This window comes from Corythoichthys intestinalis, chromosome 3 (genome assembly GCF_030265065.1).
Source record: "Corythoichthys intestinalis isolate RoL2023-P3 chromosome 3, ASM3026506v1, whole genome shotgun sequence".
Taxonomy (NCBI): Eukaryota; Metazoa; Chordata; class Actinopteri; order Syngnathiformes; family Syngnathidae; genus Corythoichthys; species Corythoichthys intestinalis.
Window position 1 is genome coordinate 39,958,968 of NC_080397.1, and position 17,950 is coordinate 39,976,917.

The 17,950-nt window shown below is 38.4% G+C and overlaps 1 protein-coding gene across 1 annotated transcript in view; it reads right to left on the reverse strand.

The window, feature by feature from the left end:
* zmat4a (zinc finger, matrin-type 4a) overlaps positions 1 to 17,950 on the reverse strand; it is a 97,017-nt gene that overhangs the window by 51,344 nt on the left and 27,723 nt on the right. The window contains exon 3 of the mRNA XM_057831790.1: positions 2,489 to 2,578. Within this exon, the coding sequence (XP_057687773.1) occupies positions 2,489 to 2,578 (90 nt within the window). The remainder of the gene's footprint in view (positions 1 to 2,488; positions 2,579 to 17,950) is intronic.

Here is a 17,950-nt window from a genome sequence, read left to right on the forward strand (position 1 = left end):
AATGAAGAGGACACCTTTTCACAAATTAGATCTTTTACATGTGTAATCAGTTAAACTTTGTCAGGTGCCGCTTGTTTCAGCAGGAAGTTCATTGGTTAAACTCTGTGCACGTTATCGGTTGGAACAAAATCCAGCACCCACTTGGACCTTTTCTGGAATCTGTTTGACACCTGTGATGTAAAGCAAAAGTAAGTAATATAATGGCTTTAAACTCGTAATTTTAGGCTTTTTTTCTCATAATATTATTTCAATCTCCTAATATTTTGTATACTATTTAATATTATGCCAAAAGCAGTTTTGTGTTTATACAGACTTTACGTCGCCAAAAGTCGGTGCACATGCACATGCAATAGCCCTCACAGTCCCCCTCCTTCTCCATCCACCTCTTAGCAGTAATGGTAAGTACAACATCATCTTATTTTCTAATTCTAATGTATTTTAGTTATTTTATACTGAGCATTTTGATGTTAAATTTCAACTTTAGCGGTGAAACCTGACTTACACAGATATTCGGGATACGTGGCCAGAGTAAGAACAGAACTCGTTCGTAATTCGAGGACTCCCTGTAGTAGGTTTTCACAAATAAATGTGAGAAATTAATGACAAATTCAATTATGTGTTAAAACGTTTATAAAAATTTCATATGTCTTACTCGCGACCTTATGTACACATTGTTACAACAGAGCAAAAAAAAAAAAACAAAAAAAAAAAAAAACCATAAACAAACCTAATAAAAATACGATGTTTTAAATCTTTGCGTTTTGTGGAACAAGCATGTACAATTCTGCTCGTACAAATAACGCGCTTACATTCGAGGACTTTCTGATACCAAGTATGATGTGCTAACTAGAGGCGGGAATCTTTGGGCACCTAACGATTCGATTAAGATTACAATTCAGAGGCTCCGATTCGATTATAAATTAATTATTGATGCACCCCCCCCTTTTAATGTTTTGTACATTATTTATGCATTCATTCATTTTCCATGCCGCTTTTCCTCACGAGGGTCGCGGAGGTGCTATCCCAGCTAACTACGGGTAGTAGGCAGGCGACACCCTGAACTGGTTGACAGCCAATCGCAGGGCACAAGGAGACATACAACCATTCACGCACACACTCATACCTACGGACAATTTAGAGTGTTCAATCAGCCTACCATGCATGTTTTTGGGATGTGGGAGGAAACCGGAATTCCCGGAGGAAACCCACGCAGCCATGGGGAGAACATGGGGGGCATGGGGAGAACATGCTAACTCCACACTGGAAGGCCGAAGCCCGGGATTGAACCCTTGATCGCAGAACTGTGAGGCCGACGTGCTAACCACTCAGCCACTGTGCCGCCCTGTTTTGGTGTTTTGCAAGTGCCAATTCTGTGCCAGCAGCTTTAAACTACATTCAATTAATTTAATTTGGTGAATCAACGGTTAAAGTTGTTGAAATTCCTCCCGTTATTCCATAAGTTCCCTTCTGTCTACTTTCGACATGTCAAAGTTTTAAAACTGTTTCGTCATTTATAGATTCAAGTCAAGATTTTGCCGATTTAGGGTTATTTTAGATAAAAAGTAATAAGGTTCGCTACATCAGAGCCTTCTAGAGAAGTCTACTGCTTTAAGATGGCGGCTGTTTACTAGCGCCAGTAAGTCTGTCATTTCGCATCTAGTTCTTTGTACATGTTCTAACGTTGCCGTCGTCTGTCATTTCAGATCTAGTTCTACATATATGTGGTATCTACCATAGCTGTATGTTTGTAGCAACTAGCAACTGGGCGCTGTTTGTAGGGACTGTCGGCCGTAGTCAGGTATTATTGCTTTTTTTTGCTTTTTTTTTTAATCTAGTGGCATTAGTTGAACATTATTTACTCTCGGTCCGTTCTTCGTTGCATCCTGAAGACCGCGCTGACTGTGTTTTATTTCCGTTTTACCTGATATAATTCAATAATCGTAATTTGAATGTTTGTGAATCATTCTCAAATCTTCCACGACCGAATCGGAAATAATCTAAGAATCAGAAATTTCGCACACCTCTAGTGCTAACTGCAAGTTGTTACAGGCTTCATTTTAATTAAATGCAAGAATATTTTACCACAATGCAGCCTATATAGAAAGTCATTTTAGTTATGTAAAAGACATAAAAATGAAATAAATCAAGTACCAATAAACACGTTTTTGTGAATACCTGATTTGTTTGAAATGTAAATACATATTTTTATAACATTCAGTATTTCATTCACATTCTTCACTTCTGATAGCAGAGAAATGAATGTGATGATGCCGTTGTATCCAACTACAGTCTCTTCACCACCACATCATTTATGACACTAAAATAGTGACCCCAGCCTTTCAGCTATCCAGTCACTGAGGGAGGATCTTCAAAATCCATTAACAATAAAGCCTTCAACGGGAATCTGGCGGCTAAGATCTGACATAAGACACGTGTTTCTCAGTGAGTTCACACAACGGACATGATGTATATATAATAAATAACTTACATTGTCTGTTCTGAGCTTCTTGGCAGGGCAGCCTCCATCCACAGGATGTAACATGTAATACAGCCGTACTTTATTGGCATGTTTTCGACTCTGGAAGAAAAAAAAGAAAGTGTTATGAATAAAGCAATACAAGGCAGCAAATTCCTTTAAATGATTTATACAGAGTGCTGTAAACTGTATAGCCTATGTACGTACATTTTCAATATATTATGTTTTACAAGGCTCCTTCCTTGATTTCACCTTGCCATTTTCTGCTGCATTACCCTAGAGGCCTCACAAAAATTGGGTGTGTAAAAATGGGGCAGTCGCGCCTGTCAGGCTTGTTAAAGTAGGGGTTTATGAAAGAGCAGGGTGGTTTTAAAAGATGATTTGTGGAAAATATTAATGAACAGTGCTCAAAGAACTAGAAGGGACCTTGGTTGTAAACATTGAGTACACAATCAATTATTAGCAGTCAATTAATTACTTATTTTCAAACTACTAACAAAATTCCTTCCTCCAGTTACAGAATTTATGTTGGTGACGATTTAACTCTGGAGCAGGTCTCTATTTTTGATGCTACGAATTGTTTTGAAATGTGTCAAATCGGTGGCCAACCGGCAGCCTGAAGTGGATTGTGTTCAAGTTATTTATATTTCGTAGTCCATTATTTAGTAGCAGTTTGGTTTACTTGATCCTTTTCACCATCTGACCCCAAGCTCCTTATTGTCTAATTTCATCAGTACCCTGTTACAGCACAGTGATACTACCAGAAATTGTGGTACAGTATATCGTCAAGGAGGTTACTGACAGCCCGGCTGTTGTTTAATTAGTGAATAAATGTTGAACTGCGGTACCACAACTTACAATGTTAAATAATGAAATTTACACTCACTTAGCTTTTCGGTGTTTTTTTCTCCCTGTTAAACACAATTCGAGTATTTGTCTTACATTCATGTCTGTTATTTGATAGGGCGTGGCCTCATTAAAACGGTACGACTCAAATAAATGCACTCGCTCCATGAAACAACATTGAATTGATAATTAGAGCTCAGTTCAGTGAGGGTTTAGCAGGTGTCTTCTTACAAGCTTTGCATTGATTATGCAAGATCTGTTCTTGGAGATACATCAGGAGGAAAAAAATGAGAGATAAAATTAGTTTATCTGAAAATGAATCAGCTTTACAAAAAAAAAACATGCTGTTTATCATGAGATGTGAGCCTTCGCCTAGACTCAGAATTGTGATATTGTTATCCTGTCGTGAAGGAGAAAGCAGAGATGAAGGAGTATGACATTTTGACTGCCATGTTCTTGGCCCGAGAACATAATGAGTGAAAGGATGTAGAGATTTTACACCAGGGGTAGCCAACTCCGATCCTTGAGGGCCCCTATCCAGCTTGTTTTCCATGTCTCCCTCCTTTAAAGCACCTGAATCAAATGATCAGATCATCAGTAAGCTCTACAGGAGCCTGATAACGATCCTGATTATTTGAGTCAGGTGTGTTGGAGGAGGGAGACATGGAAAACAAGCTGGATAGGGGCCCTCGAGGACAGGAGATGGCTACCCCTGTTTTACACTATCTGCAATGTTTACCACTGCTAGTGTTTAGCAGTTATACTAACCCTTAACTAGTGAGTGATATGGTGCTATGTGGTAGCAAAGGTTTTTCTGCAAAAGTTTTCTATTATAGGAAAAAAGCAGTAAAAGTATCAGCCCAGGGAAGGTAGCATAATGCTTTATTGATTGTCACCAATTCTTTTTAAGATTACACTAAAACGCTACAATTTTTTCCCTGACTTACTTAAAAAATATCAATTTTGATTCTAATAGATGAGGCAGTAGGAATTTAGGAATGTTATCAAACCAATTTTAAAACAACATACAATGACGTCTGTGCAAATCAGTGTTGTTAATCTTACTTTAAAAAATTAATTACAGTTACAAAATACTTCTCCCAAAAAGTAATTTAGTAACTCAGTTACCTTAATGTAAGAGTAATTAGTTACTTGGTAATTAGTAACTGGTGTTACCTTTCATGTTTTTTTTTTCCACCCCCCCCCCCCCCCAAAAAAAAAAAGGCAACCTTTGCTATGTTTGGAAGTCATTTAATGTTGCAAATCAACTGTTGAAGTTGTTAAAATTGCTCCCGTTATTGCATTAGTTCCATTCTGTCTACTTTCAACATGTGGAAGATTTAAAAGTGTTTCATCATTTAAAGATAGATTCCTGTCAAGATTTTGCCGATTTAGGAGCATTTTAGATAAAAAGTTACTTAGGTTCGCTAGGAAGATTCTTTACAACAGAGCCTTCCTGAGAAGTCTACTGCTTTAAGATGGCGGCTAATTACAAATGCCCGCGAGTATCATTTCACATCTAGTTCTATATGCATGTGATATCTACTGTAGCATCATATGGGCGTAGTTCGCTCGTCTCCATGAGTCAGTGTGTCTGTCTTTTCTCGCGACATTCAACCAACGTAGTAATGCATAGTAACGCACGCCTTTACATCCTTAGTAACGGAAACGGCATTGCCAAGATGAGAAAAGTAATTAATTAGATTACTCACTACTGAAAAAAAAAAAATAATGCCGTTATACTCTAACACCGTTATTAACAACACTGGTGCAAATGCTCCTAAAAACACACACACACATACGCAAGCACAACTTGTGTTTGTGCTAGTGACCGTGCACTAGTACAAACACATGCCATATTAAGATGCCATGTCATTCAGGGACTCTGAGTGGCCTATCACATGGGCAATAAATAGCTGATAGAGTTTTATACATGTAAATGGGCAGTTTCCCCTTAGGAGGCCATATTTTATACTGAATGAATGAATGAATGAATTTATTGTCATCATCATCATAATCATTGACAGTTTCAGAGTGTGGAATTTGCCCCGAAAGAAAGACGATGACAGACAAAGGAAAGACAGGAAAAAGCAAATGCTTATCGATACCCGTCCCCCAACAGCCCGGGACGCACAGTCAAGCATGTTTATGTTACAGTCCAGTTAGTATCAGGTTTTTTTTTGTTTTTTTTTTCACATATCATTCAAAAGTCATTGATTGCCATGGAATTTCACATATTGTCAATTTGAGTGGGTCCATTGTATCAGTTGATGTCCAGTTTAGCTTATTTCTATATTTCTTAAACTTCTCCTCGCAGGCCCTGTCCTTGGGAGATAAAATACTCATACAGCGCGGTTTTCTTTTTTGCAAGCGTTGATAAGCGTCTTGGTCATCCAATGTTTGTTTTGCATTCTTTGTCTCGTGGGTTTGCATTGTAAACATCATTCCAGTCTTGAGTTTAGAGATCTTTTTTCATGTTTTCAATATTTTGATCAGTTCTGATTCTTTTGTACGCTGTCTTTGTCGGATTTACGCAGTGGTTGCGTGGAGTGTAGTTTCTGAAGATAGGCAGATGGTCGGTGATATCACAGCAATGTTGTATCCGTGCAAATTAAAGTCAGTTCCTTTGTTTTCATTAGATTTGTTTCAGCTTACCGTCCACATCCATGGAATTGTAGTACTGTTCCGCTGTGTAGTACTTACAGTTGTTCGACATGTTTTTTTCATGGTACTCATCAATCTGGTCATCCAAAAGGTGGTAACAGGTGTCATCATTAATTTTCGAATGAGGTCAGCTCTTCCAGGCTTCTCATGACTCTTATCTTCATGTCTTGCGACTTGACAAGGATTTTGCAATCAGAGACCCAGGTGCTGGCAATTTTCCCCTCTTTTTTGAGCTGACGTGCTTTTCTCGCTATGTGGGCATTTCAGCGAGTCAAGTTGTCATTCAGAAAAATCTTCGTTCCTCTCAGGCGGTGGCGCTGGTCAAGCAGGGCAACCTTGCTCTTGTGGTCTGCCAACTTCACGACCACCGTCGCCGGTCCTCCCCCACCCCCGTTGGGAGCAGAAAGCAGTGACGGATGTCCTGCGGGTCCACCTTTATTCCAAACTCTTGCAGCTTGGCAATTGCCTGTTGAGCCACAGGTGGGGTAGCGGCCTCGGCATATGATCTGGGCGTCAGTTGTAATCCAGAGATGATGAGATCATTTGCACGTCTTCCTTGGTCGAGATCATCAGCCAGAGTTTCCAGCCTTTTGATGCGAGCCTCCTTCTCCTCAACCACTTGCTTGAGCTTCTCGTTTTCAGCGCGCATCAGCTGTAATTCTTTCATGACTTCCCGATTCTGGCTTTGAATCAGGTTAGTCAGAGAAGCCTCCAGGTTGGTCAGAGAGGCCAGAGAGGCCACTATTTTCTGGATGGAGGATTTGACTTCATTCAGATCCTCAGGTTTCAGAGTTTTCCGAGTCATACTGGAGTCGTATTTTTCAGGCTGGTCCCGGCCCTGAGCGCTTATCAGTTAAGATAGGAGCGTGCCTTCAGGAGCTCAGAATGTGCGTCTGTACACTTCGAGCGGTTAGACAGCGATAATGACTGTCAAATAAAAAGTAGAATTTAACCACGAGACAGTTTCCCTTACCAATAACCCGAAGTAAACTGCCTTTAACCCTAATCTTACTACAACTGGGTTCCCCCAAAAGTTGGCACACTATACAATATGTGAATAAAACTGGATGCAAAATGTGGATGTACCTAATTTCAGCATTTTACTCAGAATAAAAAATAGATGACAGGCCAGAAGTAAAATCTGAGATAATGTAACATATTACGGGGTAAAATTTGTTGATTTTAAAGTCTGTAGTGTCAACTAACCTATGAATAAAATATTGAAATTTGGCACGTCCACATCATTGCATTCAGTTTTTATTCACAATTTGTGTAGTGTCCTCATTTTCTTGGAATCCGCTGTTAAACTGCACCTATCCATGGTTGACACGACAAATCACTAGGCCAGCACAATATATCGTTTGAACATCGCCATCGCAATGTGCGGCGCATAGGCAATAGTCTCATCGCAGGATGTGCAATTGTTTTTTGTTTTGTTTTTTTGGTTTTTTGCTTCATAAAAGCAGCAAGTGTACAGAGACATGGCCTCCTGGATCCATTTTAGATACAGCAATCTTCATCATTCACAGATGAATCCCCTTAGCCTCAAATAAACGGCATCATATGAATACAAGGCGAGTAAACCAGTTTTGACAAAACAGATCTATTCAAGTCATCTGGTGAAAATTATTGTAGTTTTAATTTCGCAATATACAGCAAACCCTCCAAAAGTCGCAATGTCAGTTTTTTCCAGTATCGTTCAGCTCTACACATTGCTATTTGCCAGTCTTTTAAATTACTAATTAAAATTGTCATATTTACACTTTGAGAGAATCACGAAAATATCTAGGTAGCTTATGTTTTAAAATGGTCATATTAAAATTACATTTTGAACATGTAGTATTAACGCCATGTGGTGTAACATGATAGCTATATTATCATACTTGCTTTAAACATTAATAACCGCTCTAAAGATGACAAATTGTTGAAAATATAATCTTGCTATATATTTCCCTATAGGACTATTAATTGTAAAACTATTTATCCAGTATATTGTACATTTGGAAATGGTGATAGACTAATTGAAGAGGCTTCCACTGAGATTCAGTGTAAATTGGCTTATCCTTCAACACAACCTACAATTTTTGTATCAGTGACAGTAAGAGATATTAAACCCATTTGTCCAAGACCTCTTATTCTGTTATGCCCACTGTCTCTCGTATAAACTGCAAGTATGTCTGAACCTGGCATCCCCTGCTTTCCCCTAATAATTTAAAATACATTTTTATCACCTTAAACTATCTCATCTCATCTCATCTCTTGTGGCCACACTTGAGCTCTCATTCTCACGCAAAATTGGTAACAGTTTAATCTGCCCAGGATGGACCTAGTTACTGATCCTATTCACCACTCACTGAAAACACATGTTATTGGAGCAATAAGAATATGTCCTCAAGATAAATTTAGGGGATTATTTTACATAATAGCACATGACTAAAAATCATGTGCATGTTAATTACTTGTGAAATATTCCATTTGTAATCCTGGTTAAATTTTGAAGCACATGGTAATGCATTGGTTTTACGGAGTCTTCAGTTTGACATATAAAGAGAAGTTGACAATGATGCTTAGTTGAGGTCCATAGGAATCTTCCTGGCCTTTAAGTACAGGGTTTCTACAGTTATCAGCAAATCTCATTTAATGCTTTTTAATGCCACTTTAAACTAATTTTTTCTCCATGCCCAACTGTAAATAGTTTCACACGCACAAATTGTAAGTAGAGTTGTCCGATAATGACTTTTTAACCAGTAACAGATATCCCGATATTGTCCAACTCCAAAAACCCGATACCTACAGTATATCAAACCGATACCGATATATGTGGTCGTGGACTTAACATATTATGGCTAATTGTATTGTGATGACCTACTGGATTCTTTAATAATGATATATGTACAAACTTCAAGGTTTCCCAACGAGTATTCTGTAAAAAATAAGAACAACGACTGAAGTTATGGAAAAAGTGCTATATTTGTTGTTGAAATCAAAATAGTGCAAAGTTTTTTGGATCAAGTGCCAATAAGATACTGACATATCACATATGACTCACTCAGTGCCTCTGGCTTAAAATAAGAAAGGCACACAGCTTCAATACAGTGAATGAGGTATATTTTTCATTCATTTATTGTTCAATTTTTGCACCATGATTGCAAATGGTCTACTCACATAACAAATCCCAAGCATCTTAGTTTGGAGACATCTAATGGTAAATAAGCGTAACTGTTGTGTTAAGCTGTGACCAGCCCTTGTACAAAGGCTGAAGGCTTCTACATTCACTTTTTCTGGCAGCATGCATATTGACACAAAATAATGAAAAATAATGAAAACCCAATGTCGTTATTATCTGACATCATTTTAAAATATTGGCTGATATTATTAGTTAGTTATTATGTGAGTATTATTTTTTAGCCTGGTACACCAGATTCAACGCTGTTCAAGCTATAGAGTGTGGCGACCAATGAACAGATCAAATTTCGAGGGCAGAGCAAGCAGCAGCAAACAGACAGCGGCGTGGACCAATCAGCAACAGGCAGATGTGACGTTGGTAAAGCGACAACTCGCGCGGCGCGAGCGGCGAACGGAGAAGTTTATTTAACATGGCTAGTGCAAGACAGCCTGTTGTCAATGACTTGTCAATGTGTTTTTGTTAATTTAAAACTGATTTTACCGTGGATTGGAACATATTCTCGGCTCTCCTGTTCGCCATCTATGTTGTTTTGGAGACGACTTCTAACTTGGAATAGTGACGTTGCTCATTTAGAATGCGTCACGCAAATAAACAAATCTGATTGGACGGATCATTTCGTACTGGCTCGAGAGGCCGTTAAGGAGGTGGGTCCCAGACTATTCTCACAGTGTTTGAAAAATACAGGGAGAACAGTCTGGCCCTGCCAGGCAAATTATTATTGGTAGTATCGGCTCTCTCATCCCGTAATCATCTTATGATCTCTTATCCCGGCTACCTGATTATATCAGACAATTCTAATAAATATTGTTAAAAAAAAATAAAAAAATTTTAACCGTCAATTTAACATAATTTTTAATGCCTCGAACATTTAATTCAACGCTTTTTAAGGCCTGACTTTTGACAAAATCCATTTCTGACTTTTAATGCTTTTTTAATGACACACGTAAACCCTTGAAGTACTTAGAAAGTGCCCTTTACAGGGCATGTTCTTATTCTGCCTATGTGCGACTGACAATTTAATGTTAAGACCAGATGCAAAAAGACTGTTCCAGTTCGCTCAGGCATGTCTATAACTCTGTCTCCATGTCTGTGACACTGAAGCAAGAGCTTTGTTGAATATTCAAAGAAACACTGAGAAATTAATGTTGCGTAAATGTATTATATTTCTGTGAGAACATCTCCATGTCACCCTGCTGAGCCTGAGGACTTTTTGCTCCACTGAGATTGCTTTTTGACAGCTCGTAATATTGTACTTCATCTGCACCTCCAACATGTTTAAAAGCTTTTGTTCTTGGAATCATTGGTTCTCATGGCGATTCCTCAAAAAAAGAGTTGGCTGTGTGAAAGGGAGATGTGTGCATCGCAAAGTAAAGAGGAGCTTGAACTAAAACGTATACTTTATCATAGTCAAAATGATATCTAGATAAGATATCTTGATATATAATTGGCCTGAGTTTAGCAAAACAGTTTGCTTTGCAAGACAAATTAAGATTAAAAAGCCTGTGCTTTATTTCTTTTGAGATAATAGCTTATCAGGAAACAAATGTGTAACTTGTCACTTTCATATTACACTTGCTTAAAAAGGCTATAAATAAAGAAAGGCTTTTCTTATATAAGGAGATATGGTAAAATGTTTGAAATCACTCCACCAATCTGGTCATTAGCACACAGCTACCTCAGGAGGTCAGTTGTTTCAGCTTTTTTCCTTTTGATTAACTGAGAAAATTTTTCAAAAATTGGCAGAGTAGATTTACTTTCGATCATGCTTTCCATTGTTCATTATAATAACAGTTTTTTTCTGCTGTAGATTTGTGTCAACAGTAGGTGCTAGACTATTATTTCCCGTCCATTAACTCCAAAGCCAGCAAAACTGATGGCAGAGGATCAATAGGAACAGTGCTGACATCATTCAGGCAGATGCAGAAAAGAGCATACATATATTACTTTTTGCACGCTGTCTAGTTGCAGCTATTAGGAGACCTCGGAGAGCTAATGAGCCATGGGAAATAATCAAGACGTGATCATGGAAATTAGGTTTATATTCTTCCTCTGACAAATCGGTTAGACCTGTGACAGGCTGCAGTGTTTGGATCTTTCTTTTATATTCATTTGTGTTTTCTACAACGAGCTAAAAACATTTGCGTTCTACATAAAAGGATGAGAGTTGTGTCCAGGTATTTACCTCAGGATCTAAAATAGAGACGATAGCATTTGTGTACACTAATACAGATACGATTGTGGTAATTGTGTTCTTTTGGTCTTAACTCATATACTAATAGTAAGGGTGTAACGGTACATGTAGTTGTATTGAACCGTTTCGGTACGTGGTGCTCGGTTCGGAACGGAGGTGTACCGAACGAGTTTCTGACGTAATGTAACCCTTACTTTTCGAGGCTGTGAGTCGATCGGGTTACAGTTTCTTTCTGTAGATTATATTTACTCCGTCTTCTCTACTATAGTGAGGACCAACACGGTAGGACAGTCTAACCGAGAAACGTCAACGGCACGACAACGTGGCCGGCGCGAGAACGCAGTGAAACGCGGGTGTTAAAGTCAATCAGCCAATGCACACCAGTCGCAGTGCGGCCGTGAGTTAGATGCGTCCCAGAAGCGGCCCAACACGACACACGCGAAAAGAACGGCAGAGTTTATTATTTGACGCGAGACGCGACCCTCCTGCATCAATACTACTACCGGTAGCAAGGATCGGGCAGACCGGAAGTCACTCGTGTAAAAATACGGTGGATCCGGTCGATTTTCAAACTAATATGCAATCGTAACCCACTTTTTGAGTTCATCAGATCTCTTGAGTGGTAGATCAGGGCACAGTTGACTTGTCTTTGTTGATTTAGTGCTGTCTTCTCTGCTATAATAATAACCAACACGGCCCAGTGTTCAATATAAACCCACCTACCACAACAAAACAAGTAGGAACTAATATTCACATAGGAACTAAAGTTATACAACATAATATACAATATAAATGAATACTACATCACATTTGTAAAATATAAACACATAATAAAATAAATAATAGCCCATTTAAATAAAATAAATTGAAATGAGCTAAAACACCTGTAATTGAATAATAAGAATAATACACAGATACTGCTTACACAATTAAATTTATTAATTTCTGTGTGGCGCTTTAACTTGACAATATCCACCAATAAAGCTTTTGAAAACCGTTCATACGGAAAAAATGATTCATTGAGGCATTTCATTTGTAAAATACATGTTAAAATCTTTGTCATTGGGATTGCTTTTCTCTTTAGCACAGGACTTCTTTTTTCTTTCTTTCAGAAAGAAAGCTGACCAATACGCGGGGTCTGAAAGGCAAATTGTTGTTGGATTATCTTTAAATACCCGCTACTTTTTGAGCAGGATTCTACCTTTGCATAGGCTAATGTTCCTATTGTTGAAAGCACAAAGGTGTGGAATAAACAGCTAGCACATTTATATTTTGCATTTTGTTTTCTTACTGTACCGAAAATGAACCGAACCGTGACCTCAAAACAGAGGTACGTACCGAACCGAGATTTTTGTGTACCGTTACACCCCTAACTAATAGCCATTTTTTCCATTTTCAAAGCCTTTGACTGATCTTTCAAGCACCACAGGTTATTGCGTTTTATGGCTACATGAACACAGAAATTACAAAAAGAATGATTAGACTCCCATGTTTCATCATAAAAAAAGTTTGTTTATATTCTTTATCGTTCTTTAGTGATGATCAGTTGATCATCATAAATAACATAGTTTATATACTCTTTGTGACGAATAGGCATGTGCCGGTTACCGGTTTCAGGTTTACGGTGGTATGAAAATGTCACGGTTTCAAAACCACTAAAAATTTCCGTCATAGTAGAATTAGCTATTTTTTATGTCCCCAAAATTCGGCAGCGCACACGCCACCCCCTCCGATTGTTGCTCTTTTGGTGACACTGCTTTTGCTGTTGAAACTACACCTGAGCTTTTTCAAAAACCCCTAAAAAAAGTCTAGTATGGGAGTATCTCGGCTACCGAGAAGAAACAGATGGCTGCGGCTTAGAGGAGGAAGGACAGCTGACGTGCAGGCTACACCACCAACATAATTTCACATCAACATGACCATCATACGTCACTTTACACAAAATTTAAAGCAAGTAACCGCTGTCATGAATGTTTCCCACCAGCTACGAGAGTTCACTCTAGCGTGTTTCATGTGTCTAGCAACGGTAAAACAAGTACTATGACGTAAGCTTGTTAAGAAGGCTATTAACGTTGCTACTTAGCATGCCAGGACAGCAAACTTGTTTCCACACTAACTTCACTATAAGCGTACTTTTGTGAAGTCTTCTGCCATTGTGAACATCCGTTAAAAATAACAATTTCTTTATACAGCCAGTGGTGTTTTTTCTCTCTGGCAACTTTCTGTGTTGAAACAGGGTGTGGGGGTGGGTGTGTATAATGTGTAAATAATGATACACGAGTCATACACACGTGCTCCATCTCTTAAGGCTCGCTCTCCATTAATGTTCAACTAGTTATGTAATAATAATAGTAGTAGTATTTTAACCCAGAAAAGGTGAACATACTTATATTCCTGCATCATAACTTAGACTGAGAGAGAACTATGTAGAAAATGAGACTCTAAAAATGTTGAGATGGAGCTTTAAAGTCAGTGAAGCGCCTGATATACATATATTTCAAATTTTATTTAGAAGTGTTTTTTTTAATGGAAAATAATTATTTTTGTTCTATTGTTCAGTAACTTGAGCTGTGGCTGTGGGTTTAGTCTATAAGTTCTACTAGTTTTAATTTTATTTAAAATATTTCAGTTTTTTTGTTGTTGTTTTATTGATCTATTTTAACATTTCATGCCGATGTTCCAATTTGCAAATATGTTGTGAAAATTAAAAAAATAATGATTTTTTTTTTTTTATTAACCCATATATCTCAAAATAACATTTTTAGAGGTATAATTGCAATGCCGTGAAACCGCTGTATTTTTGCTCAAGATTATCATAACTCCAAAATCACATACGAACGTAGTGTTACCAAAAACATATGACGTCTTTGGTTATAAGTTAAAAAGTCTTAATTTTTACTTCTTGAACTCTCTGAAACCCCACATGACTGTATCTGCAACAGATTTGGGCAATTTGGTACATTTTGCAAAGGTAGTAATTTGCAGAAAGAAGACGGTGGGTGGAGGTTCTCACTGCTAGACAAGGGTGTGATTTTGGACCTGGTGAAGGTAACGATTGAGAGGCTATTGCTGTAGAGTTGTATTAAATTTGCATCCCTCTCTTAAGTTGTGAAATGTATTGGTTGTTGGTTATGAAATATTGAAAATGGCAAATGCTAAACAGAGTACTTAAATAGCACATTTATCTACACATTTTACCGTGTGCAAAGCAATTTACATTAACTCACATTAACACTTATTGTAAGTGAGGTTCCCCCTTGAGGGATTACAATTATTCTAATGAAGTACAGGATGTATTCACTCTACTGCAAATGGAAAAAGCAAATAAATATAAACCAAAGGAATGACCAGGGCAAGCCACTTCTCAACACTCACCGCGCCCACAGTTTGCACTCTCAGGCAATGCCTGAAGGGAATAGTTGGTGTAGTGAAACCTAGTGTGACTCACGATCCCTCTCCAACACAAATCAATAAATTTAAAGGTCAAAAAGAGTGGTCATGGAAATGCTGATTGGCTTGTCATTTGCTGACATGCTTTGACACTATCTCAGCCACATGCTCCATTTTGGTGATGAGGAGACGCAACCACCAGAATTGAGGAATGTACAATCATATGGGTTGTAAAATATTCCAATCAGACCATCAAAAAAAAAAAAAAAAAGAGTGCGTTTTGGCAAACTTACATTTAGGAACAAACTGTTCAGTCAAAAAAATCTTTTGTTTAAGTATTTAATTTGAAGCTTCATATTGCAGAGAGAAACTTGCAGGTGTCTTGTCTACAAGAGAGTGTGAACACAGAAACTTTGCTTGGCTATTTAACCACCCTACCACATGACCAGTTGATTTACTAACCAAATAATTTAGCAGTACAGGGGTTTCTTTACAGTGCACAATGGGAGGACCACGGATGGGCGCGGACTTGAAGCATATTATTGTGACATACAGTGGGGAGAACAAGTATTTGATACACTGTCAATGGGAAAACCCATTGGCAGTGTATCAAATACTTGTTCTCCTCACTGTATGTTTGAAGTGTCCAAGATCAATGTGTTAATAAGCGAGCAACCCATTCCAGTTAGTTCATGTCAGGCCAGTGAGCTGGTTTTACACTTAAAATGTCAGTTACTGTCAGAGTCAGCAGAGAGCCAGATGCACTCATCAAAAGAACCATTACCCCAGATCACCTCTGTCAACTTTGACCTTATTATCCAAAACTGTCATTTCTTCTTGCGTTTTATAATATGAATATTATTGTGATTGATTTAAAATATCTTGGAAGTCAGGCAAATGTGAGGGGGAAAAATACATGAAAAGTACAAAGCCCAAAAATATCGTTTCTCAACTTAACTCATTCACTCACCAGCCATTTTCACCTGAGCAAGGCCCTTCGCTCCCGGCCGTTTTAGTGGATTTTGACTGATTTTACAAGCACCACAGAAAATTCTGTTCTATTGCTATATAAACATGGAACCCACCGAAAGAAAGATTACACTCTTTCCTTTCTGCAGGAAAAAAAGTTAGTTCGTATCTTTTTTCCATTCTTTACAAATCAGCATTAGAAAATAGCTTAGTTTGAGCAATTTTCCAATTTCTGAGGAAAAAAGAGAAATTGAGCTTTTTGTTAAAACATGCATTTCAAACATAACTGACTTTAACACAGCTATTTTTTGCTTTAGTTACATCCCAAACATCTGAATAATGTTTTCCTTTTACAAAATAACAAACAAAAAGACAAATAGAGCTTTTGATAGCAAAGTAACAATTTATTTACACATAACTGAGAGATGACGCTGTTGTCACCGCGACAGCCGGGTAAGCTTTTCCCTCATCGTCGCCTGTCTCATAAAGATGGATTTTTTTGAGTCTCTGGAGTCTGCTCGGCGAGCAGCACGGACTCAACTGCATCTTTTGCTGCACTGGTGGTCCCGGTCGTTGTGCTCGGTCGTCCAGCGTCTGGCATCCCGGACGTCCTCTCAGTTTTTCTGCTCGGTCGTCCGCCGCCTGGTGTCCTTCCGCCGGCGCGCCGACTGTGCGGCCCGGCCGTTCCTTGCCATTGAATTGTGTTTCGGGTCTTACCAAATGTGCTACTGCACTCCAGTGACCAGTTTTATTGCTTTAAAATGGATTTTCAGCTTTGGAGCTCAGTTGAATCAAAACCCAGATATGTCTCTTATGAAAAAAAACGTAAAAGACGTATTGAGATGTCTTTGGGACACTGAAACATTTAAAAATAGAACGTATTCATACGTTTTTGGGAGCAAATGAGTTAAATGGTTTTACAATTCTCTACCACCATCTTAATAAAGCATAAGGCGGAAGTTCACAATTTTCTTACATTAGGCTAAGTCTTCGAGTTTGCGGGGATTAAATTAGTCGGGTGGAGTTGATTTCAACAAACTACGTTTGTTAGGTATTTATCAATTTCAAGGCTCCGGAGTGGCTAAGCTAGCGCGAGTCAATGGTCCCTTCCTAGCATGCCAATAAAAAGCGATATTAACAGATCTGATATACTCAAATAAATTCAAAATGCAGATCGTTCTTCAAAATACCCATGCAGCCATAGCAATGTTACACCAAACTGCTATAATTAATTTATTTCTATGGGACTATTTTTTTAGATGCGTAATGCGACCAAAATAGAGAAGAGGGCTTCGGCCACAGGTGCTCATGCTGCACTCGAGGAAGGTGGTAAGTCGGACCTATCCCACTCGGATGGTACCAGTTGCGTCCTCAAAGCGTTCCGTTTTTTATTTGGCCATCAAAACACATGTTGACATCCAGCAAACATGGCTTCTCGTAAGCGATCAAATAGTGTAGGGAAAACGACGGCTAAGGTATATAGACCACACTGTAAACTGCCTTCTTTAGTTTTACTATTTACGGTCTGCTTTTCGATTTCTGATTTCCCACCTTCCTCGAATGCAGCATCAGTCTGAAGAACGGCAACATAGTGAAACATGCATTTAGAGGCTATGGAAATAGAAGAAATGGGCAAATGAGTTTCCGCAAATTCCCTATGAAGAACAAGGAACAATACAAACTGGATACTTGCTGCTGGCTACGAGATTAAAACACTGGTGGGAAAAAATATCCCTCCACTCTGTAGCCTGTTACCTACAGAGCTACTGGATTACAAATGTTGCTGTTCATACTGCAGTTATTGACATGCAATGTTAAGTTTTGATAACTTCATCATGAAAACATAGCCAACACTATTGATTGCATGGGTCATTGGTGATTTCCTTCCGTGCATGCGTTGTTTCTTTATTGGCATGCTAGGACGGGCTCATTGACTCGCACTAGCTAAGCCACTCTGGAGCCCTGAAATTAATAACTAACTAACTGCACGGAATTTGTTGAAATCAATTCTACAGACTAATTAAACCCCGACTAACTCGAGGATTTAACCTAATGTTAAAAATTTTGAACTTCCTCTTAAATATCAGCTGAATAGACAATCAAGGATAATGTTTTACTAACTTTAAAAAGCAGCAGTATCTGAAAACTAATGTTTATGTACAGAACTCCCACTAAAACCAACAATAATGTGCAAAGGACATCATTATAGAGGGTGACACAAAAAAAT